The sequence below is a fragment of the Typopeltis vanoorti genome, chromosome 3, assembly GCF_054136105.1.
Source record: "Typopeltis vanoorti isolate ZY-2024b chromosome 3, IOZ_Tvanoo_1.0, whole genome shotgun sequence".
Classification (NCBI taxonomy): Eukaryota; Metazoa; Arthropoda; class Arachnida; order Uropygi; family Thelyphonidae; genus Typopeltis; species Typopeltis vanoorti.
The window spans coordinates 92,435,256-92,462,067 of record NC_143551.1 but is presented as its reverse complement, the minus strand read 5'-3'; the positions used below and the strand labels follow the sequence as shown (position 1 = coordinate 92,462,067).

General features: G+C 37.6%; 1 protein-coding gene across 1 annotated transcript in view; it reads right to left on the bottom strand.

The window, feature by feature from the left end:
* LOC150108384 (uncharacterized) overlaps positions 1-26,812 on the bottom strand; it is a 399,479-nt gene that overhangs the window by 18,873 nt on the left and 353,794 nt on the right. Inside the window, exon 12 of the mRNA XM_090390735.1 lies at positions 3,386-3,463. Within this exon, the coding sequence (XP_090246861.1) occupies positions 3,386-3,463 (78 nt within the window). The remainder of the gene's footprint in view (positions 1-3,385; positions 3,464-26,812) is intronic.

The following is a 26,812-nucleotide window of genomic DNA, read 5'->3' as shown; positions in this document are numbered from 1 at the left end:
ATATTCAGCTGTTTGCAGATTATGCTAAACTGGGATGAGCAATGGTAAATGAAGGTGATTTAGAGATCCTGAAGGAAGATTTAAATAGACTAGCAGTATGGGCAAAGGTAAATAGCTACTAGTCCAATGTGGCCAAGCATAAGGTGATGCACTTTGGAAAGAAGAGATCACAAGCTGTGTACTATATTGGTAGAACTGCACTGGAGGAAACTGATGAGGCCAGGGACTTAAGGGTGTTTGTAGACAGGGTGTTGAAGGTTATAGAGCATATTGAGAAGGTAACCAAAACAGCACATCAGATTACATGGTTGTTAAAGAATATGCTAACAAGCACTGACAGAGAAGTTATTGTAACCCTATATAAGGCCACATCTGGACTATTGCACCCAGACCTGGACACCTGAATTCCATGGGAACAAAGTGGTGGAAAGGATCCACAGGCAAGTGACAAAGATTGTGACATATCACAATCTTTGATTGTGACGTATGGGCTTCAAAAACTAGATGATAAGTGAAAACGAGGAGACATGATAGAAGAATCTAAGAAGTTGTGTAAGAGTGTGGTTAGCAAAGATGCTAAGACTGGATTTTTTGCTTGAGGGTGGGATGGCAAATGGGTTGCCAGAAGTGGTTACGAGTGCATTTGTCAGTGAATGAGTTGAAGGGGAAGTATGATAAGTATTGTCTGAATGATGACTAGTGTGTTAATAATAGATCTGTTATAGAAATATATGTATAATAATAATAATAATAACAACAACAACACAGAGCCTCCATAGCTCAGATGGTATAGATGAGCCCTTCGGTTGGAAAGACCTGGGCAAGAATCCCATCTATGACATGAGGAACCTTTATCGTCTTTTCAATCAAATGGTGATTTAGCTGGTCTCATATGGAAGTAAAGGAATTTTTTTTTTCTTGAAACAACTATTTTTTCATCTCTCAGAACAGGCAAACCAGCCCCATGAACACACACACCCAGATCCACAGCTTGGATGGGATGCAGCAGTGGAGTGACGTGCTGACTGCACTAATTCATCATGACTGCTACTCAGAGAACAGTGCAGTCAGCATGGAATTTTTATTTAAAAATGTGAAATATAGTTGGTAACAGCAGTCCCTGCTGCACTATATGCTGCATATAGCACTGCTTAATAAATAATTAAGCAGCACTTAGACAAGAAATAAATTGCTTACTGATTGATTTCTTGTTTGCTAAGATTAAAATTGTATTGCCAACAAGATCCACAAGCTCAAGTGTCCTTCAAAATCACCATATCTCAGTGTATGGCAGCAGCAGACTGCAAATAATGCAGTTCAAGTTATGTTTCAACATGTATATACTTGTAAAGTGTTGTCATCCTCATTTGAATAAGGCCGGTTGGGGTTACCATGAACCATATCTTTCCAGCCCAATCTATTAGCAGTTATTTAAATTTCTATTTAAGAATTCAGACTTATATTCTTGGTGTTTTCTATCCATTTCCTTCAAGGTCTTCCTGGTGGTACTTTCCTTTTATTCTTAAGTTTCGGAGAATTTCAGAAAAACATTTAGCAGGCATTCTGTACATGTCCACACCACTAACGTTTTTGCTCTGATTCTTTTATTTTTGAAATATTGTAGTGTAAGTCTTCTTTGATCTTCTGAATGGTTTTCATTTCAGTCCATAACATATTTATTTTCCTCAAACACTTGTTTTCAAAGCCCATCAATCTTTGTTCTTCCTTCTGTTTGATAAACAAAGACTCTGCACCATAAAGAACAGTGGGGAGTACCATTGAACTATATACTTTGATTTTAAGTACTTTGGAGAGATGTATATTTTTTCCTTAGAAGTGGAAGGAAATAAACTGGAGGAGGTTAAAAAAATTCAATTACTTAAGCACAATGAACACACAGTCCAAATATGAAGAAACTATTAACCACAGAGTAAATCTAGGGTGGAGTATAAAAGTGTGGTGCAACTTTTTTTATTTTATGGTATTTATGTTGTTCAGAGAGCAATATGCAAAAAAGTAAAAACAGCTAGTAGACCACGCTTCTTGCCCTTCAGTGCCTGTAGATCATCCATTAGTTTTGCAAAAAATTACCCATTTATTCAGGTTATGTTTTCAGCTTTCTAATTCCTCATCATTAAGGAGTTTGGAAATGCTCAATCAAAAAAAAGTACACTTCTATACACTAACTCAGATACTTATTAGACCTACCAGATAGTTCTAACCACAAAAAATTAGCATTTATTAACATTTTCATCATTAATCTAATTTTTAACATTAGCTGCTTTTCTTTTATCATCAGCAATATATCAAATAATAAATAAAGCAATCTATAAAACTAGGAGTAGGCAATAAAGAGCCTCAGTTAGTGAATTAAAATCTCATCAGAGCCACTGATTTTCAAACTGAACCACAAGTAGCCACACACTTGTGGCTACTTGAACACACCAGAAGATACCATACTTTCCTTTCCACAATGTGGAAAGGAAACTTCTAGGAAAGATGCAAAAGGAAGAAGGGGGAGGTTGTTTTTTTTTAACCCGCCAAAGGTTGTGAATCTATTAGTAAATTAGTACCATATGTTTTTAATTTTTTTTTTAATTAGTTGTTATATAATCTAGAAATCCTACTCCACAAATCAAAAACAATTTTTTCAAGCCACTTCATGCCTACAATAAGTGAAGTGGTGGTCTCACACCAGACAAAGAAAATTAATCTCCTACCAAAGGACTACTACAGACATTCATGTCCACTACATGATTCATACTCACCACCTGTTGGTAGGAGAGCAAATATACGAACCACACAGCCATTAACCACAAGTAATTTCATTATTATAATAATGAAATATGACAATGAAAGATCCAGATTAAATCGAGAATGGATTTAATGCCAAGACACCACTTATTCTGGTTTATCAATATTTTTAGTCTTTAAATCCAAATTCTTCCACAAACAGCTAGAGAGTTTGGTCCCACATTTTTTAGGCCAAGTGAATTGTCCTCTATGCTACTCAGATTATCAATTGTGGATCCACTATATATATCCTAATATTATGCCTATATTGATATTGCATGTTCCTAGGCTGGTTTGATTGTATCAAGATAAAAAAAAAGTTTCCAGAGAAAAAATCCTGCTGCCTCTGCATGAAATTGCTAATTGGTAAGTTAAACAGTTTTTTTTTTTTTTCATAGAAATGTTCCATATAACAAGATTTAAATCCTGTATTTTCTAACCAAAGGACAAAATATATAGCTGAATGTTTCACATGCTTGGAAATGCAGAAGATCAATGTGAAATATATAAGTAATACTATGAGGGATTTTAATTGGAGACACAGATGGAGGAGGATACAAAAGAAAGGAAATTTCTATTATGGGATAATTACCTTTTGTAAGATGTGACAGAGGGGATTCAAGGATAAAGAATGTTAGATGTGGTCCAGATCTGGAAGGTAGCCAGGTACCTGGAAGTTTCAAGTAGGAAAAGAAAATTTTCATTAAAATTTGAAATGGACTTTACAGATGTTAAAAAAAAAGTAACACATGCATCAATCAAGGTACAAAACTGGACTTCTTAATGAAGCCATCATCAGTGTAAAATTACAATCAAGGAAGCAACTGGTATAAATGATGAGGATATCAGAATCTGAGAATAAAACCCAATGATAATAAATATGATAAGCAGGATACTCCAGAGGCAGCACAGTCTAAATCCTATTAGTTTTATGGAAAATCAAAGCAGCTGTTTAATTACAATGCTATATTAAAAATTTAGCAGTGATGCACTGTGTTTAATATCACAATTTCTTGAAACAGAGACAGGCCCATCAATTCTGTTCAGACAAAGCTTTAGCTAAGTACTCCATTGGAACTTTTTCAATAATTTTGCAACACAATCCTCACCCATCCAATTTGACTGAGTTTGATATCTAGTCCTTCTTCAACACAAAGACAAATTTTTCATTTAAAAAAAAAAAAGAAAGTATCATTCAACCCAGAATACACTTTACCCTCAGTCTAAACTAGTGTTCTTCTGGACCTCCCAAGACAATCTTCTCTCTCTTTCTGTGCGTGTCGAGAGAGAGAGAAGAAAGTGGATGGAAAGTTTTTGCTACTAAAAGAAGAACCTGCTCAACTGCAGAATACTTAAGAAGATAGATAGATAGAGAGAAGCACAATGGTCATTATATCCATGCATTATCATGTTATTTCAAAAGTCTTACAATTAAAACCTTGTTCGAGCTCACATGCTATGTTCCTTAAACCTAAAGGACCTCAATGACCAGAGACTTCTATGGTTATAATTCACCTCTCAAAGAACCAACACTCTATAGTGACATACAGCATCAATTAATAAATCATTACTTTTTATTAAATCTGCTTTTCCTTCAAACAATTATAACAGTACATTCATCCAGAAGATCACTTATGGCCATTTTCTTATCCTCAACAGAAGAGAGTAAGCATGTTCCTGCTTTGTCTATAGCACTTCATAGCCAGAACTATTTTACTCCAACATTCAAGTGATGTTCAACATCTGTTCAAAAAATTAGCATTGTTCATCAATTCCATGCAATTAGACCACACACACAGCTCTTGTGGATTGAACTGTTTTAACAAAATGAAAGTATCAACAGTATTCAAACAGAACATAAAAGAAAAAAAAATACCTTATCATAAATCATGGCAGTTCAGTCACAAAGCATGCTCTGGGATCCATAGAGTATATTTGAAAGAAAAACTAAGTCATCTACAATGTTTTTAAACAGATACAGAAAAAACTATGCAACTCATTTATCTGCAAAAGCCCAATCTGAACAGTATGATGGCATTCAGTCTTTCAATTTTTGGGAGATGTATTATTAAATACTCTACAACAGTGATTCTCCTCCCCTCCCCCTCCAAATGGAATTAGCTGTTTAAATTTAGATAGTGATTTTAATTTTCGATAATGCTAACAGCATTCTGTGCAATGCTGCTTATGTAAAGTCACTTGCAATATCCATTATTACCAAGTCTTATTCTTTTAATCTGTCATTTATATGAATTGCTTCCTTGATAGCTTTGCTAACACAGGAAGAAATTGTTGTATTAATGTAATTTTTTCCTCCATATAGGATGTTTACAGATTTTAATGATGTCACTAACATTTCAATTTAAACAAGAAAAAAAACAAAACTACAGCACGAGAAATTGAAAGACAGTGGTACATGAAACAGCTGTGTGGAATGACAGAAGAATATATCTAAGTGAGAATTAAATGAATGAAAAAATGATCTTAGGGAGAGATCACATGGAGATCGATGATAAAGCAAAATCATGGGCAAAGGATAAAAAGCATAGCAAAGAAGGCAAAGTGAGCAAGAGACCAGAAAGGGTTAAAGAAAATATGGAGTTTTGTCAGTAAGAGAAAAGATTATGGAAGGGGAAAAAAAGAAAGAAAAGAGAGGAGTAAGGGATAAAGTCAGATGGTAGGAGTGACTGAGACAGAAGAAATAAATGAAATATTGTATGCAGTGGCAGCTGGTGACAATAGAAACAGGTGGGGCCAGGGGCCAAAAACAACTTAATTTTTTTTATGTTTATATAGTGGTTCTATTATTAGAAAAATTGGAGAAGAGGTGCATGGTATAACATCAGGAAAGGGACCACCTGAGGATAAGGAGGCATAGTGGTGGAATGAGAAGGTGCAGTTGGAGATCAAGGAAAAGAAAGAGGCAAAGAAAAAAATGGGACATGACTGGAACTAGAGCCAACAAGGAGGCATATAGCAAAGAAAAATGCAAAGAGAGCTGTGGCAAGGGCAAAAGCGAGGGCAGTTGATGAAGTTTATGAAGAACTGGAGAGAAACGGTGGCGAAGCTCAGTTGTTGAGAATAGCGAAAGCCAGAGATAAGGCCTCGAAAGACATAACATCAGTCAAGCAGATAAAGGATGCCTCAGGAGTAGTATTACAAGACGAGGACAAAATCAGAGGAAGATGGAAAGAATATTTCAGAAAACTACTAAATGAGGAGAATCCAAGAGAGAGGTGCGAGGATGGAGAGGTAAATGAGAGACCGGTGCAAGACATAAGTAGAGAGGAAGTGGTTTGGGTACTGAGAAAAATGAGGAATGGAAAGGCTGTGGGAGCAGACCAGATACCTGGGGAAGTGTGGAAAAGTTTGGGCAGTGAGTGCGTGAATATGTTATGGGATCTGATGTGTAAAATAGCCCAACAGGAAAAGATACCAGAGGAATGGAGGAAAAGTATTCTCGTCCCAATCTACAAAGGAAGAGGAGATGTTCAAGACTGTGGCAACTATAGAGAAATCAAGCTGATGTCACACACATTAAAAATATGGGAAAGAGTAATTGAAGCAAGGTTACGGCAGGAAAGAAAAATTGGTGAGGAGCAGTTTGGATTTATGCCAGGAAGAGGGACAACGGATGCAATATTTGCGCTAAGACAATTGATGGAGAAATATAGAGAGATGCAAGTGGATCTGCACATGGTGTTTATAGATTTGAAAAAGGCATACGACAGAGTGGCCAGGCAGGAGGTATGGAGGTGTATGAGGAAGAAGGGGGGTGTCGGAGAAGTACGTGAGGTTGGTGAAGGAGATGTACGAGGGAACAGAAACTCAGGTCAGGTCTAGTGTCGGCATGACAGAAGGGTTCCCTATTGTCGTACGGCTACACCAAGGGTCAGCTCTGAGCCCCTACCTCTTTGACCTGGTCATGGATGTACTAGTGGAGGATGTCAAGAAGGAGGCACCATGGAGCATGCTGTTTGCTGATGACATTGTTCTATGCGAATCATCCCGAGAGAAGCTTGAAAATACCCTGGAAGAGTGGAGAAAGGCACTGGAGAAGAGCAGCATGAGAATTAACCGGGTGAAGACTGAATATATGTCAACGGGGAATGACGAGGATATCGTCATATGACTCCAGGGTGAAAGGCTAATTTCAGGGAAGAAATTCAAGTACCTTGGGTCTGTTGTCGAGAGGAATGGTGACCTGGATGAGGAAATACAGCACCGAATAACATGCGGTTGGATGAAATGGAGGAAGATGAGCGGGATCCTGTGCAACAAGAGAGCAAGTTGTAAGAGGAAAGGAAAGCTCTATAAGATGGTGGTGAGGCCGGCGATGCTCCATGGTGCAGAGACGTGGCCTATAACCAAGGCACAGGAGAGGAAGATGGAGGTAGTGGAGATGCAGATGTTGAGATGGATGAGTGGTGTGACAAAGAAGGACAGGATAAGGAATGACTACATCAGAGGGACGGTTAAGGTGGGACCAATTGGCAAGAAGATACAAGAAAGTAGGCTGAGGTGGTTTGGACATGTTGAGAGGAAGGGTGAGGAATATGTTGGTAAACGAGTGGAGTATATGGAGTTGGAGGGAAGGAGGAAAAGAGGCAGGACCAAGCTCAGGTGGAAGGATAAGATGACAGAGGATCTTAGGGAGAAAGGATGGAGTCCGAAGGATGCTCTGGACCGGAGAACTTGGAAGAGGAAGGTTAAAGATTGGTGCGCCGACCCCGTTTAACATGAGATAAGGCAGAGTGAAAGAAGAAGAAGATAGTGGTTCTATTATTGATTTATAGTTATTATTTCTATTACAATAATGTTTAGTCAGACTCCACTGATGCAGCATTGAGCTATTACTTTTTTTTTAAATTGGAAAAACGAGAAACATTTTCTCAATAAACTATCGATTTTGTTCATAGTTAAAATATATTGTTTATGGACGTAATAAAAATTTAAACTTTAAAATAAATTATAACAAAAAAAATTATAACACACTAAAAACAATACAACAGAACAACAACGAGAATAAATAATAAGACAATGAAAGAATCGCTTGCTATTTACATAGAAACACAGTGATTGGGCCAGACTAAATGGGCCCCAAGATAAGCATTGCAACTGGTAAACAAACATGATTGCTACTGCAAGTACCTCATACATGCCTTGTGTTCTACACGTATAAAATAGGGCCAGCTGTGGAACCCAGAGACCGTACCAAGTCGCATTATTGCCACAAAACTCTACAGTAATTTTTTTATTAAACCATAAAACAGATCATCAATGAGAATAAATAATAAGACAATGAAAGAATTGCGCACTATTTACGTACAAATGCAGTGATTGCCCCAAGATAAGCGTTGTGCCTGGTAAACAAATACGATTGCTAGTGTATGTGCTCATACATGCCTTGTGTTCTACACGAATAAAATAGGGCCAGCCGTGGCTGGCCCCAGAGACCATACTAAGTCGCATTATACAATATTGCCACAAAACTCTACAGTAATTTTTTTATTAAACCATAAAACAGATCAACAACGAGAATAAATAAGACAATGAAAGAATTGCACGCTATTTACATACAAACGCAGTGATCGGGCCAGACTAAACGGCTCCCATGATAAGCGTTGCGCCCGGTAAACAAATATGATCGCTAGTGTACGTGCTCATACATGCCCTGTGTTCTACACGTATAAACGTATAAAACCAGAGACCGTACTAAGTCTCATTATACAATATTGCCACAAAATACCAGTATTTTTTTTTTTATTAATCAATAAACATGTTAGAAATAGATCAAAAAAATAATAATTACAAGAAACATATTTTTTAAAACTACAGTTATTGGGCTACTTATACAAATATAGGTGGGGCCTGGCCCCTATAGACGAGCCACCCCTGATTGTATGACCACTTTGTAAAAGTATGTTACCTTAATAAAAATGAGGATCAAAATGAAACAGAATACACATAAATGCACAGAAGGTGCTAGATCTTGATGCAAATGCAACAGTGAAATCAGATGGGACATCACTGTATGTCGTTAAAGAAGCTGTACTTTGGAATAAAAACTACTTTTTATTGCAAACATGTTAATAATTAATGTAGTTATTACTAACTACATTAATTATTAACATGCTGACATTTTTCCAGCACAAACTAGTATTATCACATGTACTTTAAAGACACCCAACAAAGACTGGGAATAAAATGACCTTAAGAACAAAGATGGCCACAATAAGGAGGGCAATAGTGGCACTGTCTGTAGTGATCTGTATTTACCCTGATGGGGGGAATAAGGCAGTGTGCAAAATTTTGTGTAGGATTACACAAATAGTTCTACTGCAGTTAACCAGGTTTTATAGAAATACGATATGAACATATGAACATAACCTGCTTCCAGGAAGTCTCTGGAATTTGAAGTGGGACTGTGTAGCAACCTGGCTTTCTTCCAGTGGATGAAATGGTCTTTATCCAAGGCATATTGTGCTAGTCTGCTTTTAGGTAGCTTATATTGAATACAATTTAATGTTCTTTTCTTATCGAGGTGGTCCCATCCTATCTTACCAAAATACTGGATCCCACACAGGCATGGAATACTGTAAGAGTGAGTATCTATTGTGCTTCTAATGTAAGGATAGATGCAGTAAGTATATTCTGGTTGAGTGTGGGGAGGTTGTTATTTTTAAGGAATTTAGCTCCGCCCCCCCCTGTAATCAACAAAGTCAAGTAAAGATGTCAAGAAATTCTATTCTTGGTTTCATGGGTCTGGATGTCAAATTGGTCAACTGGATTCAGGATTGGCTGTCTGATAGGTATCAGAGAGTTGTGTATGGTGAAGCAGTTTCAAGGAGGCAGAAGGTTACAAGTGGGGTCCCACAGGGCTCAGTACTAGGACCTACATTGTTTAACCTTTATATCAATGACATTGCCAGTGGATTGCAAGGGGATATTCAGTTGTTTGCAGATTATGTGAAGCTGGGAAGGATTATTAGTAATAGTGCAGATGTGGTAGCCCTGTAAGAGGATTTGAATAAGCTAGATAGATGGGCAAATGAATGGGGCATGTCGGTTTAATGCAGCAAAATGTAAGGTCTTGAGGTTTGGGAAACATCGATGGGATGCTGCATACTCTATGGGAGGAGTTATACTGGAGGAAATAGGGGAGACAAGAGATCTGGGGTTGATGATTGATAGAAACCTATAATTTAGGGGACATATTGCAAAGGTGGTGAAGGTAACACAAAGGATTGCTGCAATTATGAGAAGGACACTGACCTGCAGAGATAAAAGGGTTATCATTCCATTATATAAGTCTCTGATCAGACCACACTTAGACTACTGTTCTCAGATTTGGTCCCCAGGATTTGAAGGGGATAAATTAACTGTGGAAAGGGCACAAAGGCAGATAACAAAGATGGTTTCAGGACTGTACAATTTTGGTTATGAGGATCGGCTGAGGGAATGTGGACTGCAGAAGGAGAGGTGATATGATTGAGACTTTTAAACTGTTGAGAGGTGGTTACAGGGTTGACACTGGGGAGTTCTTTCGCTTGGTTGAACAGTGGGAAGGAGTGATGACAAGAGGCCATCCCTGGAAGTTACGAAAGGAAACTGTGAGCAAGAGGGTGAGGAATAGTTTCTTTGCATGGAGGGTGGTTGAACCGTGGAATGCATTGCCTGATGGAGTGGTGAGAGCGAGAACGGTCAATGAATTTAAGGAGTGGTATGATAGACTTTGTGTTTCTTAGGGGGAGACCTCCCTTCGATGAGTCTTGACAGACTTTATGTTCTTAGGAAGGACCTCCCACGATGAGACTTTTGACTCCATGGAGGCCTGAATCCTTTATCCAAGTGTGAGCAAACAAAGTTTGCACATGAAGTCACTTTACAACTGGACTATTTGTATATACAGGCTAATGACTTCATATCAATTGCCTTACTATCTCATAATGCAATGCACATATACTTACAGACATGTATAATGCTATGTATTATGGAATGGGCCACTACCCTGACTGATTCTCAGCTTTATTATTATTACCCAAGACCTCATGTAGTCAAATACTCCTCTGGGAGGTCCTTTATTGAGGTGAAAAAGTAAAGGGATGCTCATCATAGGCCTAGAGTAGTTAATATAGGGGTGCAAGAGAGCCTGATAGTATGAAAGATTAGAGAAAAGGCCTCAGCTCTTTTATATCATCATATAGCCAAAGGCTATCAGTTTTCTTTTTTCACCAATCTCATATAGATGACCAACCAAAAGACTAATTGAAACTAAAGCACAAAGATGATCGATATCCAGGTGGTTAGCCTTATCTGAGTTAACTGCCTTGAGTTGGCCTTCTCTGCCTGGGATTGCTCTTCAGTCATCCCTGCAATTGACTATAAGACCACACTGAATTAAGATGGAAACATTTAAAAAACCTCTCATACCACAGATAGACAGAATTTTATCTCCCCCTGGTGAATATTGCATAATGTGGGTAGTTTACACCATCTAGTCAAAAATTTGATATCTCTAGAATGCTTCTTTCTAAATACAAAAATCGCCTAACTGAACAATAAAATTTCCACAATACAATATTATAAAACATTTGGATGAGGTCTCATCAGTGAGAAGTACACTAAGAAGTGATACCAAGGTTGAAGTAATGCAGGAGTCATTTTCCATATACAAGTAGAAAAAAGGTGTTCACAACTTCTTCCTAAAATACTCTTGATTAGAGATAGATATTGAAAGTTTTTTCACTTGGTTATACTATAAATTAAAGATGCCAAGAAATTATATTCTTGGTTTCATCCTTTATCCAAGTGTAACTAAATTAATTTATTTTGAATATCTATTAATGCAATGAAGCTATTTCTCTTGCAGCCAGTAGTGCACATAATATCACGTGCTTTTGATTGAATTGTTGTTCTTTTTAGTGTTTTCCTATAACTGTATTGACAATAGCTATGAAACTTATGTTAAAATTTTACAAATAAAAACATTAAAATTAAACATAAGTGATTCTGGTAATAATATTTATGATGAATATATCTAAGAGCTTATAAGAAAAGTGCCTCTTAATGGAATACTTGTTAAGGCCATGATGCTGATGGTCTACTCAGGAACTAACGATTCTCAAATTTTAAGATCACCATATTGAAAAAAGGCTGGGAGTTTGAATCCCATTGTGGGCATGGATGTTTGTGATTGTCTGTGAAAATAATAGTGTTGGTGGTCGGCATTGGTGTAGTTGTGGTTAGCTGTAGATGGTGAATCAAGTGACGGAGAGTTGTAGAGTAAGTGCCCTCCCTCGATGAGTCTTTGGACTCCCTGGAGGTGTTATGTAAAAATAATATCTGTCCAAAAATATGTCTGCTAAATGCAGATTACTTCTTATTTCAAACCTTGTGTATAACTGAATCCCTTTGAAGATAGCAATAAAAATCAAATGTCTTATTTGTTTTGTTTTCTTCCTGTGAATTTATGCATATCTTTTTTTTGTTGGAACATATTAGTTACTACTACCTATCTCTCAAATAGAGCCTCCATAGCTCAGTCAGTATAGACGAAACTCTTTGGTCGGAAACACCTGGGTTCAATTCCCAGACGTGAGAAACCTTTATCTGGTCTCTTTCAATTAAAGGTGAGTTAGCCTGTCTCATATGGAGGTAGAAGGTTTTTTTTCACCTGAAAATTTGGGTTTCTCGTCCCTTAGAACAGGAAAACCATCCCCATTAACACACATACAGATTTACAGCCATGAATACTTACGACAATATGGGGAAGAGATAGGGTCCTCACCACATGTCATTACGCCCATAGTTAACCATGAGTCACATCATGGTAGTCAACCTCCTCGATAGGAGACAGCACATGAATGGAATGGAATCACTCAAATAGAAATTCAGCACAATATCTATTTTGCTTATCTTTATGAAATCTGAAAAAGAGAAAGCACTTTGGAGGCAGTACATGATGAATAACGGTAGTGATCAGTTACATGAAGAGTATAAAGAACAAGCCAGGAGAGTGACTCAGTAAGGACAACAAAAGTGCAGTATAAGCACAAATTAATCAAAGAGAACCCCTAGTGAGTTTTTTAGATATGAGGCAAGTAGAAGGAAGAATGATTATGGTAAGATGATGTTAATGGATGAAAATGGCAGAATGGTGATTGCTGTGTTGAGGTACTCAGTGATCAATTTATAATGGCGTTTCATCCTCAGCAGGGTGAAAACATGACAAACTTAAGTGTAGAGGTTATAGAGGCTTAATTGTGAGTGAGCAGGCGGTACATGAGGAAATAAGTAAACTTGATGTCAATAAGGCGATAGGATTTGATGATATCACCATGTTTTAAGGGAATGTTCTAGGCCAGTGGTCGGCAACCTTTTTAATATGAAGGGCGCAATAATGGGGGAGGGGGCATGATGCTCATGGGTGCTGCGTTGCTGACTCCTCCTGATTCAAATAATTAAACTTTAAATTACAATTGGCATGAATGGTTATGAAATGTCTTTCTATATTACTTTTTTTTGGAAATAGCCACACCATTATTGCATAATAAACAAATACATTTGCCATTATGATTGATAAAGCAAGGCGCTTGCATCTGATCTGACAGATACATGCTAATTGTTAACATGAATATTCTTTTTGTATTCGTTTTTTTATTTTTAATTGTATTTTATATTTGTTCATATGTGACAAAAATATGTTGTAAAAGCGAGGTAAATAAAATAATGTTAAAATTTGAAATCGCATTTTTCTTAAAAACAACTAATCATAAAATTTCTAAGCCCGAAATGAGAGAAAAAATACCTGTGTGATGAGCCCTCCATAATTTTCAAATTTTATATTACTCTTCATATTAAAAAGGTTGCTGACCTCTGCATGATGTGCTTTACATTTATGGAAAATACTAAGGAAAGAGGTCTGGAGCTTGCTCTACCTTTATTACGAGTTACCCATAAGGCATTACTTATGCTTGCATCGACTGAAACTTTTAGTTTCTATATATTCGGCATGAAACTCTCGTAGTTTCTATATTAGGCTATGAAATAATGTTGGATTCAATATTCACTTAATTTGCACCATCATGTATTATGTTTGCAGTGTTTTTTCTTTATGTTTTCTTGCATTTTAGCACATACTAGTTTTGAATGTATCTCTCAGATATACTGCGATCTATGCTACAAAATTACCGCTGCGAGCTCCAAAGCAGTTTAAAAGAATTTCCCTGAGGGCGCACTAAAAATTCACTGCAGGTGCCATGGCACCCGCGGGCACTGCGTTGACGACCTCTGTTCTGGACAATCAGCAATAGTATGCCCATTTAATAAGAGTCTTACAACAGCACAGGTTCCAAGGGAGTAGAAAGAAGGCAAAACTGCCGGCAAATCTGTATCTCTGGAGTTGTGAAGGTAGAGATAACAGCAGCATTCTCTGTGGTTGTCAGCATGGGTTTGTTAAAGGGAGATAATGTTTTACTAACTTATGTACTATAATCCTGGCCTGGTTGGCCAAGTGGTTAACGTATTCACTCTCCAGCCAAAAGGTAGTAGGTTCAAATCCTGCCGTGGGCACAGATGTTCGTGATTGTCTGTGAAAATACTAGTGGTGGTGGACAGTAGATGTCGTTGGTGTAGATGAAGCAGTTGGTGGATGAGGCCAAGTGGTGGAGGTGGAGAGTTGTAGAGTAGCTGCCCTCCCTCGACGAGTCCTGGAGGTGTCTAATAATAATAATATATCTGTCTTTACAGCCTGGCTGGCTGAGTGGTTAGTGTATCTGCTCTCCAGCCAAAAGGCTGGACAGCAGATACGCTAATTCGAACCTTTTGGTTCGAATTAGTGTATTCAAAATACGCTAATACGCAGATTCGAACCAAAAGGTTCGAATCTCACTGTGGGCAAGAATGTTCATGATTGTCTATGAAAATACTAGTGGTGGTGGTTGGCATTAGTAGATGGCATTGGTGTAGATGATGAAGGTAGTTGCAGTTCATTATAGTTGATGGATTGAGTGGTAGAGATGGAGAGCTGTGGAGTAGGTGCCCTCTCTCAATGAGTCTTTGGACTCCCTGGAGGTGTCACGTAATAATACAGTAAAACCCCGAAGTTACGCGGTAGGTGAGACCAACAAAAAGCATGTAAGTCAGGGTATAATTTTGCATGTAATTTATATATACAAACATACAATTGGGACCAAAGGTTTACAAAAACACCTATATTTTTTAAGAAATATAATCATAATTTCGTACATAAAAAAAAGGAAGTTATTTCGATGTCGATGGTTTCATAAAATCTAATAGATTCGTCTGACGGCATAATGTCTTTTTCTTGTCACGCAGAATTTCTTCATAGCAAGCTAATGATTTTTTTATTCCTTGCCTTGTGGTTACAATTCGTTCCTCAGTAGAAACTATGTCCTCCAAAATCTGTAAACCTTTCTTTTATGATTGTTCTTACTGTGGATTCCTGTCGATTGAACTTCTTTGCTAGCTCACAAATTTTCATTCCACTTTCAAAATCCTTAATAATGAGTTTTGTTTCCAAAGTCAATGTTTTTCTTTTCTTGCTAGCTGTAGAAGAATCGGACTTGCTTCTTTTGGATGACATTATTATTTTTTATGTGATAAAATTTTTATCAAGAACATAACATTAAACAATCGCAAGGTTTGTAAACTATAAAAATCGCATATGAATGGAGACCGCGCGAAACACGTCAGTGCTTGTTTACAGCATGTGTGACATTGGCGAATACGGCCGGCGCCTGAAAGATGCGACTAGTGGTGAGGCGTGAAGCGGGACGGGAATATGTACATATAAGAAACCGCGTAACTCCGGATTCGCGTAAGTCGGGGTATGACTGTACTAATAATAATTACTGAAATAAGAGCCAACAGGCTTCATTGTGGTAGTCAACTAATAATATACTACTAATAATAATATAACAAGGTCTTGGAAAAGGAGATGCATATATAGTGGTATACTTGGATTTTGAAAACTGCCACACAACAAGATGTTAAATAAATTTAAATGGATGGGAGTGGATAACAGACTTCTAAGTTGGATTGGTGACTGGCTGTGAGATAAGTATCAGAAAATTGTATATGGAGTGCAGTATCTTGAAAGATGAAGGTCACTAGTGGTGTGCCACAGGAGTCAGTTTTGGGACATTGTTGTTAAATGTGTATATTAATGATATTTGAATGAGTTTACCTGATGATATGATATGATATGCAGCTGTTTGCATATGATGCAAAATTGGGGAGAGTAATGTACAGTCAAGCAGATGTTACGGCCTTACAGGAGGACTTGAATAGATTGCACTTCCCAGCTGCACATCATCTGTAAACTTCCCTGCAATCCATTGCAATGTCATTGATATAAAGGTTAAACAATATGGGTCCCAATAGTGAGATATCACCCATGATCCCTATCAGGGTGATATTCAAGCAAGCAAGCATCACTGATTGATCTCCTTTTCATCCAATTCCTCATTCCATGCTACAGCTGCAAGCTGTCTTCTGAGCTTCTCATAATCACCAGCTTTGTAGTACCACATATATCTGACAGAAGTCCTCATATGATTGGCAACTATCCACATAATCACACCGTGGTCACTCTCACCAACTGGAGGGAGATTTGACGCCTCATTTATAATAACATTCCCTGATGAGATGATCAAATCCAAGACCCTAATTTCTTATGTGCCCTCTGCTACATACTGCATAAAGTAGTTGTCCCACAACAACTCAAGAAACTCATTTCTTTACTTCCTGTAGTACAGAAAATGTCGTTAGTTGCTATCTCATCATCAAAATCTATATTGCTATAATTAAAATCACCCATAGTGATTATCCTTTTCCTATTTGCTTATACATTTCATGGTCACTATCTTCCACATCACCAGGTCTATAGTAGCAACATCCAACTAAGTATTTCATTCTATTTACCTCTATCTCACACTATACTGCCATTATTTATCCCTTGTATGGACATAACTCTTTCTATCATCAACAGCACTCCACATCCCTGGACTATTAGGAACCATCTCATGCAGATAAAGGAAAATATAGGGATACAATTAACAAAAAAAGAATAAAGTTCACTAATGCAAAGCTCTGCCATGGAATCCTTAGTGTTCTCATGGCAGTCCAAAGCCTGGATAAAGGAGGAGGGTTGGTCAGATGAGTGTCGATGCTCTGACTGTAAAGAAAACACACAATTGTTATTTGATGCCTATAGGATCAACAGGTAAAACATGCCAGCTCAGACGTCACCCAGATCAACAAGGCCTGCGATACCGATCGGGGTTGGATCGAAAAGTGGGATACTGAAACTAACAGAACTGTTATCAGTAGGAGCGTGGAATGTGCGGACACTCTGGATGCAGGAAAATTAGAATTACTTTGTGAGGAAATGAGATATCAGTGTGATATACTAGGATTGGCAGAGATGCGATGGACATCATCTGGAGAGATCAATCCAGATGATGTCATGTCCTGACCATATTAATTCGCATCATCTGGATGCGAAGTAATATGGTCAGGACATGACACAGGGGTTGGCTTCCTTTTTAACAAAAGAGCTCAAGAGGCACTGTTAGGCTACAAACCAGTCAATGAATGAATCATAGTAGCAAGATTTCAGGCAAAACCATTTAACATATCAATAGTTCAGATGTATGCACCCACATCTGACAGCACAGATGAGGATATTGACTTATTTTACAAAGATCTGACAGAGACAATACCAAAGCAAGATGTGCTAATTATTGAAGGAGATTGAATGCCAAAGTTGGAATAGATAATGATGGTTGGGAAAGAGTCATGGGAAAATGTGGTTTTGGAGAAAGAAATGAACGAGGTGAAAAATTGTTAGAATTTGCTGTGGACCACGAGATAATGATCTGTAACACAAGATTCCAACAAAAGGAGTGTAGAAAAATGGACATGGCGATCAAATGACAGGAAAACCAAGAGCATGATTGATATGATTATGATTAAAAGAAGATGGATGACATCAGTACAGCAGTGTCGAACTTTTCAAGGAGCAGATATAGACTCAGACCATAGTTTAGTGATTGCAAACATCAAGTTGAAATTAAAAAAGAAATATAAACCCCAACATCAGAATAGAAGAGATACAGCAAGAATAAGTGAAACAGAAATAGGAAGAAGGTACAGAACAGTGTTAGAAGAGAAACTTAGAAGTGTGGAGAAAAAAAAAAAAACTCGAATCTAAGAGTGAAAAGAGTAATAAAGGTGATAGAAGATGCAGTTGAACAAACAGTACCAGAAGAAGAGAAGATCAAGAAGAAATTGGTTAGACAAGAAACACTGAAGTTAGTACAGGAGAAAAGAATGTTGAAGATAAAAAGGGATACATCAGAACAAATAGAGGAGCAATATAGAAGAAAGTGTAATGAGGTGAAAAAAGCAGTCAGAATGGATATGAGATGAAATGGTTAGAAGCCCAATTCAACAATATAGAACAGTACTATGGAGAACATAAAACAAGGGAGGTATACAAAATGATCAGAACTATTAATAGAAAGTGGCAACCAAAGCAGACCACAATTAAAGATGAAAAAATGAAAGTATTGATGAATAAAGAAAAAATTGTACAGCAGTGGACAAGATACTGTAGTGAGTTATATGAAGAAAAACTAGATTTAGATAGTGCTGGGAAACTGACTAAAGAATTGAAGCAGATATCACCACCAGGTAATGAGCATGATATGGACATTTTAAGAGGAGAGGTAGAAAAAGCAATAGGATGGCTAAAACACAACAAGAGTCCTGGTAATGATAACATTACTGGAGAAATGATTAAATATGGTGGTAAAAGTAAGTATAGTTACAGAAATGTATCAACTATCAACTATGTAATTTGGAATGGAAAGAAGGGAAAATGCCAGAGGAGTGGGTGAAATCAATATTAGTGACATTATACAAGAAAGGAAATAAGCTAGAATGTAAAAATTATAGAACAATTGCCTAGACAAGTCACCTTGGTAAAGTGGTGGTGATGATGATATTAGTAGAAAGATTGAGAACACAATTGGAAGCATACCTTGCAGACGAGCTAGCAAGATTTAGGAAGGACAGAACTACAATTCAATAGATTTTGACAATGAGGTTAATAGCAGATAAAGCTAGAAGAAAAAACAAAAACATATATACTTGCTTTGTTGATTTTCAGAAAGCATTTGACAGTATTGACCAGAAAGTGACATTAGCAGTTTTGGAATCTTATGGAATTGATAAAAAAATAATAACTATATTAAAAGAGGTTTATCAGAATGCAGTTGCAACAGTTAGAATAAGTGATGATTTGGGGAAATGGTTTAGAACAAGCAGAGGTACCAGACAGGGGGACCCAATATCACCAAACATTTTCATCGCACATTTAGAAAGAGCAATGGACAAACTGAAGGAAGATGCAAAAGGAATATCTGTACATGGAATGAGAATTAACAATCTGAGATTTGCAGATGACATTGTTATTATTAAAGAAGATAAAAGAGAACTACAAAATACATTGAAACTGTTAAATGAAGAAGGGGAGAGATTTGGACTTATGAACTTGGAAAAAACAAAGATACAAATGGATGGAATTGATATAGAAAATGTAGAACAGTTCACATATTTGGGAAGTAAAATGACATATGATTTGGACTGTAAAAAAGAAATAAAGATCAGGATTACAAAGGGAAGAACAAATCTGAAGGCCATGGATAACATCTGGAAAAGTAAAGTCGTCATCCTGCAAAAAAAAAACTAAAAGTACTGGAAACATGCATCTTTAGCAGTGTACTGTATGGATCTGAAACATGAGTAATAAATAAGGAATCAAGAAAAAGAATTTTTGCATTTGAAAGAACTTGTTACAGGAAGATTCTAAGAATAGGATGGGTACAGAAAATCACAAATGAAGAGCTCTATCGGAAGATACAACCAAAAGAGAATCTAATGCAGATTATAAAATGGAAGCTGCAATTATTTGGACACATCCGTAGAATGAGTGAGGGCCGGAAGATAAAGACATTTATGTTTAGTATTTTGGATGGTTTAAACAGAAGAGGTAGACCATACAGAGAATGGATGGACGATATAATGGACTGGTGTGGAATGGGTGCACAGAAACTGCGACACTGTGCACTGGACAAAGAGAGGTGGAAGAAGATAGTGAAGGAGGCATTGGACACCAAAGGGCAGTGAGTCCATGGTTCGTGATGATGATGATGAATGCAAAGCTCTCTCACAGTATGATTACCATCTAAGTGACAAGAAAATAATGGGTTTCCAAATCAAGAACAGTGGTCATGAAATTGAAATAATGACAGGCAACTGTGAAAATGAATTTACAAGAGGCATATCTTGCCTCTTGTAAATTCGTTTTCACAAAAATCTAGAGGTTAAAGTCCATTGCCTCATTAAATGTATGAGGATTCTACATTCTAGTTAAACAAGAAGTCATATGGAAACTTACTGAACCATAACATGGTTGTTTTTACTACTGTGCTGTCACTGATTGTTTCATTTAGCAATTTTTTGAAGTAATTACTCCATACATCAAGGATATCTTTTTTCTCCAATTTTCATGTCACTTTCATCATCTCTAATTCCTTCACTCTTTCCTCCATTTCTGAGCTTTTTCAATGGCCTCCAGAATATTTTGCCACCTTCCTTATATTTATTTTCTGTTCTTACCAAAGTCTTCCCATGACTTTTGTTTAGCTAGTTTTGCTAAGCAAAAGCCATGTTTAGCTTTTTTACGTTTCTCTCTGTATTCTCTAAGAGCACAAGCCGACTTATTTGCCAGGAACTGTTGATAAATCTCCAAGGTTTGGTTTGTTCTCAAACTCTTTCATTTTTTCTTGAATAATGTTTGTGTATTTTAGTCTACAGATCACATTTGAGAGCATCTCAACTTTTATTCACCTTAAAACTTTCTACTACATGTTTTTCTTTTCAATATGAAATTCAATTTTATCCTGCTCAAGACTAAATGATGATCATTTCCAATTTCAAATCCACTGTGCACTCCAGTGTCCTGCACCTGTGAGAAAACATCACATAACAATAATAACATGGTCAATGAGACTTTTCTCATTCCTTCCCTCTTCTCTCCATGTGAATTTGTGCACATTTTTATGTTGAAACATTGTGTTAGTAATAACCAGTTCATGTCCTGAGCAGAATTCAAACAGATATTTGCCATTATTAGCTTTGCTCTTTTCTCCAAAATTTTTCAAAATATTTCTGCATGTCTGACAATCATTTCCTACTCTGCTATTTAGATCTCCAACAAGAACCAACTTTTACTTTTCATTGTGTCAGTTGCTTTCTCTAAAGCCTCAAAAAATTCCTCCACTTCTACCTTAGTAGAACCTTCTGTGGGCAAGTGGTGGACAAGGACCTGAAATTCAGGGGCCATATTGTGCAAGCTGTGAAGATGTCAACATCGGATAACGGCAATGATGTAAAGGATCCTGACATGCAGAAATAGACAGGTTATGATGTCATTGTATAAGGCCTTGAGCAGGCCTCATATGGATTATTGTGCATAGATCTGGTTGCCAGATTTTCATGGTGATGAGGATATGTTGGAAAGAGTCCAGAGAAGATTCACAAAGCCTGTCAGTGATCTTTGGAATGTGGAGTACCAGGTCAGACTGAGAGAATGTAAACTGCAAATCCTCGTGAATAGGACGAAGGGAGGGAGATATGATTGAGACATATAAGCTAGTCAGGGGTTGTTATCAGGTTGACATGGAAGAGATTTTTTATAAAATGGGAGAGGGGAGATAGAAAAAGAGGTCATTGATGGAAACTGTATAAAGATGGTGTGAACAGAGGAGCAGGTTCTTTGCATGGAGGGTGGTTGGTGAGTGGAATGCATTGCTGAGTGTGTTGTGAATGTAGATGCATTGAATCACTTTAAGACACAGTTGGATGAGAATTGTGTGCAATACCTCCCACGATGAGTCTCTGATTCCATGGAGGTCAGATGTTAATAATAATAATAAAGAATTTGGGTGTTAGGTGTCTAGAGCGAGAGAGAGAGTTTTGTTCACTAAGAGTGCTGAAGTACAAAGTCAGGAAAACTTAAGCAATTAGGGTGGATGCAGACAAGTGTGTGTGTGTGTGTGTGTGTGTGTGTGTGTGTGTGTGTGTGTGTGTGTGTGTGTGTGTGTGTGTGTGTGAAGGCACTCATGAGGCAAGTGAGTATAGGAATGACCAACAAATGTGGAATGTAGTCTCCCAACAATTAGTTAATTCAGGAGTAAAAGTGTTTGGAGGTCTGATGGGATGGTCCAGTTTCTACATACTAATGCCAGAAATATCAGGAACAAGGGGGAGGAGTTTTTGGTATTGGTTAGTGCAACCTCGACAAAGTTATAGGCATTAGTGAAACTTGGCTAACAGCAGATGATGTAGTTATAGGGAGAGAATGTGAAGAGTTTAGTATTTTCAGGGAGGATAAAGAATATAAAGAAATGGAATTTATAACCTACTGAGAGAAAATTACTTTAGGCAGCATGTGATGGAGGGGACTCTCAAGGTATGGGGAATACTGGATCTGGTCACAGGATCAGAAGAGCTGTCTTTAACTAGTGTGGCCACATTGCCTTCGATTGGAGAACAGCGATCATGCAGCCATGACTTGGAAGGTTTTAAAACAGAAGGAATAATCTGTCAAGAAGGGATGTATGTGGAACTACAAAGCAGGTAATTATGACAAGCTTAGGAGGAAGTTTGAAGCTGTGCAATGTCATAAAGCCCTGCAAGGGAAGGAAAGATATTAGTAGTGCATGGGAGTCAATCCGCATCTGCAGGAATCAATACCAAATTGCATACACAAGGTCAGGAGGGTTAATCAGATAGGAGTTAAATGGATGAGTAATACCATTGCACAGGAGAGTATGTCAAGAATAGCGATAAAAGTGCTAGAAAAGTTGGCTAGGAGAATTCAGGAATGGTAAACAAGAATATGCTACTCTATGAGAGACAATTTGGCTTTGTGAAGGGTTCGTCATGCCTTAGTAATTTAATGACATTTTATAATTGAGTGACAGCTGCATTGGTTAAAGGAAATGGCAACATGATTCTGCAAAGGCATTTGACAGAATGTCACATGGAACTCTGTTATACAATTAGAATAAATGGAGATGGATATGGCACTGGTTATGTGGATACAAGGGTGGCTAATGGACAGATACCAAAAAGTGATATATGGGGAAGCAGAATTCAGGAGAAAGCAGATGACTAGTCGTATGCCATAAGGTTCTGTGCTAGGACCACTATTGTTTAATTGGTACATAAATGATATAAGTAATCTGAAGGGAAATATTCAGTTGTTAGCTGATGATGCAAAACAGGGTAAAGTAATAGTTAACCAAGGCGATGTGGAGAGCTTTCAAGATGATTTAAATAGGCTGTCAAGTAACAGGTAATGGGTATCAGTTTAATGTGGAGAAATGCAAAGTTATGTATTTTGGAATAAATAGATTATGAGCTGTGTATCACATTGATGACACTGTACTCCAGGAAATACACGAAGCTAGGGATTTGGTGGTGGTAGACAGATAGCTGAAGTTTTGCGAGGGTAGCTCATAAGATTACTTGGCTATTGAAGAACACTAACAAGAGAGAAGGAAGTTGTTATTCCTTTTTATAAGGCCGTGATATATCCACATCTGGATTACTATGCTCAGGTCTGGTCATTTGGGCTTCTTGGTGATGAGGAAGTAGCAGAGAGGATCCAAAGTCAAGTGACCAAAATGGTGAGTGGTCTGTGGAATGTTATCTATGATGATAGGTTGAGGATTTGTGGGTTGCAGAAGTTGGTTGATAGGTAAATAATAGAGGATACGACTGAACGGGGAAAGGAACATGCTTTTGTTGACAATTCATATGCACTGTGGAAGGGATAATAGTTTCCTCAAAAGGGAAAAAATTTAAAAGATCTGTATAAAGAGAGAAGCTGGTTCATTACAAACCACAACACAATGGTATAGAATGCAATGATATCATCAGAAACCAAAACATAGTAACAGAACTGGAAAGACAGAAACAAGTGGAACAAACAAACAAAAAAAACATAGTAAGAATACTGCAGCACTTAGCAGACAGCCCTTCAGCTGCTATGTTTGAGATAGTTCACAAAATTCCATGAAGAAAGGTCTATCACTCAAATCTGTGTGGATGATGAAGACATGCCCACCACATAAGATAGCTTTAATTCCTCTCAAAAACACTATGAATATCTGTTCAAAGACCATTGTAGTACGGGAAAACCATCTCTGGAACACAAATGCATTTATTCATCTGTTCATCTATTAAAAAAATAAGCCAGGTGAGATTGATATCTAGGGATAGAACTGTAATGAGAGGCCAGGAATTTTATTCTTCCAGTACTAGTTATACTCTTTAATTCTTTTCTCTCTGCAGGTCACATACCAACTGGTTTGATCAAGTCATACTCTTTTTATTCAAAAATCTAATAGAAACCACAACTTAATCAACAGCTGGAGGCCTATTTCTCCAATTAATACTGACCTGATCTCTTTTTCATATTATTTCACTTCACAGGTTCAATGTAGAAATGAGATATATAATGAAAAACACAGTTGTATGGACTCACAAGCTGAGCAGTTAAATTTAATACTTCTGCAATGTGATCTACTCTACCCAGTTAACATGAAAAGCAGCCAATACTAATAATTTCTGTTGATATTACTCAAGCATTTGATAATGTCTGGCATCTCTTTCTGTTATTACACATCTTCCAGCAAACTGGGGTGGGAAAAAGGCTGGTATCTGTTATTAAAGGTGCTATGCCAATATAACTAACCCATCCACTAGTTAATGGGTTCCTATCAGACCTAGTCAAAATTCAAAAAGCAGTCAAGCAAGGTTGTTCTCTTTGTCCCATACTCTTTGCATTGGTTCTGGAACATTTTGTGGAAGTTGACAATTCATATGCACTGTGGAAGGGATAATAGTTCCTTCTGCTATGAAGGAAAATAAAGTATTAGCATATGCAGATGATGTTGTAGATACTTCAAGGGATAATGATTCAATATACAGGGTGTTCGGGATAAATTTGACATATTTATAATTAATTATATTTTTCCGTAAGTTACATGTATTAACACACACTTCTCTTCATTTAAAAGTTTGGACCCTTCTTCATTCATATACAAGATGTCAGAAAGGATGGATAGCTGGAACCCACCTGAATCATGGAAGAGAATAACTTGTATCATGATGATTCGTGCCCGCCATCAAAATAAGGATATTACGACTGCTGCCCAATGCTCCCTGAATACAGTAAAAACAATCAGGCATGAACTAGAGACTTGCAATGGTGACTACGAGGATGTAGCAAGAAGAAAGATCCCTAGCAGACGATCTGATTGCGCTCGTACAGCAGAATTCCTCGCAAATCTGCAGGAACAGGTGTTGAAGAACCCTGGCATTGGAATTCGGGCTTTGTTCGTGGAGTTGCTAACTGTAGTCAAGCCCTGGATAACAAGGGTAGCCAATGGTAGGCCGTATGTATGGCAGCAGGATTCGGCCCCTTGCCACACCTCTGGGAAAAGTCAAAAATGGTTGTCTGAAAATTTCTACGACTTCACCAGTCCAAATGTTTGGCCTCCAAACTCCCCAGACCTTAACCCCATGGATTATTTTGTATGGGGCGCAGTTGAAAAAGACACCAATCGCACTTCCAGTAATACAAAAGCCCAGTTAATGGATAAAATTAAAACAGTTTTTGCGGCCCTTCCCAGGGAGACTGTAGCATCAGCTTGTTCGAGGTTCCGAAGCAGAATTGAAGCTGTGATCGATGCTAATGGTGGTTATTTTGAGTAAATCTTGTTGATAGTATTGTAATTAACTCTGCCTGTAATGTTTTTTTGTCAATTCATTAAATTTAATAGATACAAAGAACATTTTCTTTTTCCTTACGAAACTGTCAAATTTATCCCGAACACCCTGTATATATATTTTTTGGTATTTTGGAAAAATGCAGCAAAATCAGTAAGCTGTCTGAAGTTTGTGTACAGGACTGTAAAATAGTATATGGAAAAAGTATCAGTTGATCTAGCAGCTGCAGTCTCATTTCCCTTAATTTCAGTGTGGCTGGAAATCCAGCATAACCAAACATCAAAATTAAGGGTATTCATTTTGTAAACAGTTGTAAAACCATGCAAAGCATTGGTATGGATGATAAACAGGAGAGGAAATGGCCTGTAAATAACTCAGTCAGTCTGTATAAACAAAAACTGGTGGCAGTTTTCGTTTATGTGCACATGTGAAAGCTAAATAGTATGCAACTGTGCTGTATAATTACTGCAGTCAAGTGAAATCTAGTTGGATATAGTAATGCCAGGAAACACAGCAGCACAGTCAACAGAAATATGAAATCAAATTAAACTCACCAAGAAATTATTATTCTTATTACCCCCAAGACCTCATTGAGTCAAAGACTCATCTGGGAGATCCTTTTATCACACACACATCTCATCATACTGTGTCTTAAACACACTCAAACTCCTTGCAGACACCACACTCTCAAGCAAGGCATTCCAATCATTCACAACTCTGCACAAAAAAAACTTGCCTCTCACTCCCCATACTCACACCCATTTTTTATACAGTTTCCAGGGATGACCTCTGGTTCTCCCCTGATCTCCCACTATTCTCTGTAGAACTTCTCCACCATTGATCTTATAACAACCCCTTACCAACTTGTAGGTCTCTCTATCATATCTCCCCTCTTCCTCCTCGCCACCAGACTCTGCAAATTACATCTTCTCAATCTTTCTTCAGACTCAACATTCCAGAGGTCAGAAACTACCTTAGTCAGTCACCTTTGGACCCTTTCCAACATCTCTCTTCATCCTTCTGAAAACCCGGTGACCAAATCTGGGCACAATAGTCCATGTGTGGCTTAATCAAAGCCTTATACAACGAAACAAGAATCTCCCTACTTCTACACGTCAGTGTCCTC